Source organism: Zingiber officinale, chromosome 9B (genome assembly GCF_018446385.1).
Source record: "Zingiber officinale cultivar Zhangliang chromosome 9B, Zo_v1.1, whole genome shotgun sequence".
Lineage (NCBI taxonomy): Eukaryota > Viridiplantae > Streptophyta > Magnoliopsida > Zingiberales > Zingiberaceae > Zingiber > Zingiber officinale.
Genome location: NC_056003.1, coordinates 92,579,360 through 92,585,359, shown reverse-complemented (window position 1 = coordinate 92,585,359; position 6,000 = coordinate 92,579,360). Strand labels below are relative to the sequence as shown.

Below are 6,000 nucleotides of genomic sequence, written 5' to 3'. Positions count from 1 at the left end.
GGCACGAAGGCAAAAACACAACAATGACACAAAGGTCGGAGATAATGGCAAGTAGGCTTGAAGGCCGGAACGCGATCGTAGCGCCCAGGCCAAAGGCATATGGCGACGATGAATCTGCACCGGCTAAGCACCGTATCCCCCAAAGATGGCGCCTGCCAGCCATGACGCAGAAGTGGCAGCGACTGTAGCACAATGATGACGTCCACGACGCTAAAATGGGTTGAGAGTGACAGGTGGCAGCTGCTGAAGGGCGGCTGTTGGTGTGCCGGCAAACTCAAAGATGGAGGGAGGCAGAACATGTGCTGCCAGCGCACAAAGGGGGAGGCAACGTCGTCGTTCAGCCGTGAATAGCGGAGAGGAGGCTGCCGGCGGGCAACTGCTGATGTCGGAAAGAAGAAAGGGGAAGATGTACCGTCGGCCAACTAGAGATAGGATAAAAGAGGTGGTATTTGCATGAGGGATCAACGACGTGTGTCGAGAGACGAGGGAGGCAGCGCCAGCGTCCAGCGGCTGCGTTCGAAGGCCTGTTCGGCAGTGGAGGCGGCTATATGCGTGCGGGGAGGCTATGGCGAAGCGTGCGGTGAGCAAGAAGGGAGACGACGAGCACCCATTAGTAGCGACCTGGTCGCAGGAGAGAGTGGAAGGAAAAGGAAGTCGGCGAAGCCGGCGTCGAGGTGCGTCCGCCTGTGCCTTCGTCGTGGCCGCGGAGCCAAAAGCCCCAAGAAGCAGCCCCCTCTCCCTATGCGTGCGGCCTTGGTGTCGTCGGCATATGCTGCCGACGAGAGGGGAGAAGGCGGTCGCGGCAGCGGCAGCGGTGTCCTTCCCCTATCTTCCTGGTGGCGGCGGACCTACGACATGATCACGGCGCGTGAGAGAACGAAATCGACTGTAGCCTTAATAGAAATTAAATTTTGGAAACTGATCATGTTTAATTGGTCGAGAGAATTAGTAAAAAAGAAAATTTATACAAATTTCTATAAAATCTAGTTACGGAGCTTTCTTTAAAATTTCATAACTGATTTAGTCGCTGAACTATCAGTTGATATAGGATTTCTTCCCTAAATTGTTTGAGGTAAATACAATGACGTCAATTTTCATTAATGTGCCAAGAAAAAGTCTTTTGAAACAGAAAATTCAAATAAGTAATTTATTTAGTTGTTGTGATATCGAAAATTTTTCTGATTCAAATAAATAAATATTTTTTTAGAATGGTAATTCGATATTAATGAAACATTAGCAAATCTAATGATATCTCGTGGCAATCGGGTATTGGTCGATATCCTCCGAAAGACTAAAAAAGTTATTCTTTCTAATTATGAGGCCCTTTGAACAGTGTTTGTTTAAGAGACTCTATAGCTTTCAAATTTATCCGTGTTGTTGGAAATTAATTAAGTAATAAAACTCAATACAAATATAAATAATTATTATAAATTTATTTTTTTATGTAAAAGGAAAAACAATAATGTTTAATTTGTAGCTACTTTAATAATGAAGAAAATTTCATATATTATTAATTTTGTCCAACTTAATTTGTAGATACATGTCCGTACGCTAACATAGTCTTGGAAAATGAGTACAAGAGCATCAACTCAAATACACTTAAACAATACTTTTGTGTTGATCTAATATATAAAATAAAATTGAATTTGGTTAACTAGCTTACTTGAGTTGACGGTCAATATAATTGGGCTAGCTAGCTTTTTGAACAATTTGGATCACTAAATAATATGGCTGCAGCCTGCACTAATTTTTTAACCTAGTAATCAGGCAATCATTTCGTGATCAAGTAGTTTAGTTGTGATTTTATATGGGCGCCTAGCCCTCGACACTAAGCTATTTCAGATTATTTTTTTTTTCACCATTTTATTTTTTATAGTCTGTTTCGATTTGGTTTGTATAGGTGGAGTATTTTTTTTTAAAAAAATCTGATTTAACAATTTAAAAAAGTAGAATATATAATTTTAAAAAATATTTATGAAATTTAGGCGTGTGGTTGATCCAAGTCGGCTTGTGACATTAGAACGGTTAAGACTGCACACACATTGGCTTTCTCTTGAGAATAGAAGGCACATGAATAAGGACAAACCTCGTACGCGAACTTGTATAGATGGAATGGGTGGTACCGGCGTCGAGGGTGTTTTCAGAAGATGACGTGGAGAAACTGTCTCACAAATAAGGAAGCACTGCTAAAAAACATGCAAATTTCTCTTAATTAGTTCCATTGCAATAATACCATTCGTGTCTCTATGCGAATAATTATCATTTGTTGTTGGGACACGGAAAGAAGAAGGTCCAAGTTAACGGAGAGGTACGGACGTTCGGTTATGGTTTTTCCGGTCGATGATGACCTAAGCAAATGGAGGGCCGTTCACCCAACAAGAGAAACCTGATTACTCCAATGCCAATGCCATATATGGCCATTGCCATTGCCCATTGCCCATTGTCCATTGCCATTGCTCTATCGGTTATTTCGCCTTGGCTACTCCGTCTAGTCTCGTCTTCAGCACCAAGTGCACGCTGCTCTCGTCTCGTAGTTCCTCCCGTCCTCAGTCTCGATCCATTTAGTGTCATCTTCACTCCGTCCAGCCGTCCAGGCTTCCTCCGTCTCGGCCGAAGCTAGTATGAGCACCAAATCAAAATCAGTCTCACTTTAACTCTCAGCACCGGTCAAATCCGCCGTCGACAAGTCTCAGCTTATTTCCGAGTTTTGTAAGGTATTAGTTTTCATTTTGTAAGGTATTCCTAATTAAGTTTCACCGAGTCCTCGCGAGGGCGTCGCGCAACCCGCGGCGGCAGCGGAGGGGTCGCGCGACCCCCGCGGCGCGGCGGAAGGGTCGCGCGACCCCCGCGGCGCGGCGGAAGGGTCGCGCGACCCCCGCGGCGCGGCGGAAGGGTCGCGCGACCCCTGCGGCGAGGCGGAAGTGTCGCTCGATTGCTGCGGGACCCTCCGGCCGCAGCAGCTGCTGAGGGCGGTGCGGCGGAAGAGTCGCCCGATTTCTATTGATGGGCTGGTTAGGTGCTGGGTTGCGACGAATGCCTAAGTTTTAATAATTTTAATTGACTCCCGGATAATCTAAGTAAACTTTATTACCTATCCCGTTATATATACATTTTTTTAATTTTAAAAATATATAATAATTTTTTTTTCTATTTTTTAATTTTTTAAATATTTAAGTCAATTTTTTATTTTTATTAATATTATATTAAAAGTTATCAAAACCATAATGGCACGGCGCAGTATGTATCGTTCTCGTCATAAACTGCAATTTCGATACAACTCAAAATTTTAAATCGCACTGTGTCATTTGGTAATCTAAAGGCTTGTATTTTCTTTTGTTGGTAATTTTGTGGATTAAGTTTTACAGTGGATGAGTCGACTTACAGGTGAGAGGGCCGGTGAAGCATCATGTGGATTCATATAATTACTTCATCGACCATGGCATCAAAAAGATACTCCAAGCCAATAATTTCTTTGTTTGCCGTCACGACCCCAACTTTTATCTGAGGCAAGACTAGACCTAACTCCTAAAATCTTTTTTCTCTTTTGTTGAACCTGAATATGCAATATAATTTCTTTTTCTATGTGTGTTTTGATTAGATACATTAATATTAAAGTTGGGAGGCCAATTGTCAACGTGGACCATGCCACGAGGATGCTTACTCCACATGAATGCCGACTCTCAGATCAAACGTATGTAGTATTCTTCCTCAAAAATAGTTTCTAAGGGCAATTAGTATGCATCAAATGTGATGGATAAAGTTGGGTTTATTATGCATCCAAGGTTGTTAGATAAGTGCAACAATGATAATAACTCTTTGATTATGTTCTCGTGATAAGTGGCTTCATAGCAATCAGAGATCTTTTCATTCCACAAGGCAGCAAACAACTCCTCCATAACATGATCGAAGGGGCCTTAAGCTTCCTTTGTGGAGGTAGATGAGTTTCACGACAAGGAGAAGATCCCTCATCAGAAAGGAGATGGGTGAATCTTTGTTGTTAGTGCATGTTGGTTCCTTTTGTTACCGATGTGGGCTTTTAGGAGGGAAGAGAAGAGGAGGCAAGGAGGAGAAAGGAACTTATGGTTTTATAACAAAATAGATGAACAAGGGGTGCTCCATTACTTTAAACTTACAGCCTCCCTCAAAGCAGGATTGTTATAGAAAGTCTAACTTTAGGGTCTTCTCTCTCTTTTAATGATCAAATTGATTGAAATAATAATTATTAAATCACAGGATATGTAAGTGTGGTATTGAGAGATAGTTTTTCAAATAGAAAATTATGCTACTTAATCAAAGGGATCATCAGCGGACCAGGATCCTGCCTCTTATATTGTTCAGTGTTATTCTCATGATATGTTTTGCAGATATGCTGCACCCATAATGGTTGATGTTGAATACACAACAGCAAATCAAGCAACTAAGAATCCTGAAGTTAAGGTATTAAAATTTGCTGATATTTACTTCCTTGGAGTGTAAATAATAGTTCTATATTTTTTTTAAAAGATTTTTCTCCTTTTTTGTTAGACGCTAGCCAGTTTGGTCATTGGAAGGATGCCAATTATGCTACGAAGTAGTCGTTGTGTTTTGAGTGGGAAGGATGATGTTGAATTATCAAAGCTTGGTTTGTGTTGTATTTCTATAATCTGAAATTTGAATAAGTTTGTATATATTTTGATCGAAATGCCTTCTTTTTTTTTTTTACAGGGGAGTGTCCTCTTGATCCTGGTGGTTACTTCATTGTTAAAGGATCTGAGAAGGTAATTTAGTTTTTCTATTCAGTCTTCGATCAACTATTTCTATGGGACTTTTTAATTTTGACTGTCTTCAAGTTTGGAAGCACCAATTAGGCAAGTTGGTGGGGACCTCAATGGTTTTGCTTTGAGTCTTAGTATTTAATAAGCCTTTTTCACTCAATTGATAATTGTGTGTCACATTAAAGTAATTTAAATTTCATTCCTTCTTTTGAGATTTCTTTCCCGATTGAAGCACGTTAATGCTTGTTATTGCACAACCCAATATGTAATTAGTTTTATTTCCTCGTCTTTGATATTGACTTTCTTAGCCAATTTTTGTAATTGTAAAATATATTCAATCAATAAAGAAAATTACATCCGGCAATGGAATGCTAGTGCAGTGCTAAAATCAATATATCTCATTCAAGAATCTCGCAGGGTTGATATTTAAGTCAATAATGTCAACAGAGAAGGGAGAACCTCATCATAGTATGCTTAGTGATATTGTTGAATGAATATAACAATGGATAAAGTGGACTTTCATTTGTATTACAATAATGTTGTCTATTTTGTTTATTTTATTTGGATTAATTTGTTTCGAGATTCTATTGTTATTATTTCCCCACCTCCATTGAGAACTCCATTGCAGATAAGTTGAAATGGAGGAATAGAAGCATTTACCTCAGGGTTATCTTAATCTTGCGCCGCCTCTTCTATTGAATACAAATTATCATGAGGGTGGAAGTATTGTATGTTTGTCAATTATGTTTTTGATGTTTGGTATTATAGTGTTCACAATGGCTGCTAACATTACAATTTGAATTTTGCAACTTAGAATGATAGACTACATCTCTTACCTCTATGTTTTATTTCCTGTATTATACTTTAGTTTTTTTAAAGCTTGCCTATCTTTTACCTTTCTATCTTCTATGCCTTTCCATTTGCTTTATAAATTGGTTGGAGAAATTCTATGCCAATTATTGCTGAAAATGCTATATTTTATGGTCTTGATAATGAGGTGTTCCACACCTCATAGATTTGACACTATTCCCTGTTGATACTCCTAGATGGGATGGAGAGATGTCACTTGCTATCATTATTGTTTTTTCTGCATTCATTTTTTTGTTTCTTTTTTCCTTTTTTGAATTATGACTGCATGAGCCAATCATTAATAATACTGTGGGTTCCAGGTGATTTTGATACAGGAGCAACTCTATAAGAATCATATCATCATTGACACTAGGAGCAACTCTATAAGAATCATATC

The 6,000-nt window shown here is 39.5% G+C and overlaps 1 protein-coding gene across 1 annotated transcript in view; it reads left to right on the top strand.

Annotated features, from left to right (window-relative positions):
• The first annotated feature begins 453 nt into the window (after window positions 1–453).
• The window catches only part of LOC122023159 (DNA-directed RNA polymerase III subunit 2-like), a 51,476-nt gene continuing 45,929 nt past the window's right edge, over window positions 454–6,000 (top strand). The window contains exons 1-8 of the mRNA XM_042581246.1: window positions 454–868; window positions 2,656–2,714; window positions 3,385–3,506; window positions 3,599–3,691; window positions 4,365–4,437; window positions 4,525–4,621; window positions 4,705–4,757; window positions 5,924–6,000. Of these exons, the coding sequence (XP_042437180.1) occupies window positions 454–868; window positions 2,656–2,714; window positions 3,385–3,506; window positions 3,599–3,691; window positions 4,365–4,437; window positions 4,525–4,621; window positions 4,705–4,757; window positions 5,924–6,000 (989 nt within the window). The remainder of the gene's footprint in view (window positions 869–2,655; window positions 2,715–3,384; window positions 3,507–3,598; window positions 3,692–4,364; window positions 4,438–4,524; window positions 4,622–4,704; window positions 4,758–5,923) is intronic.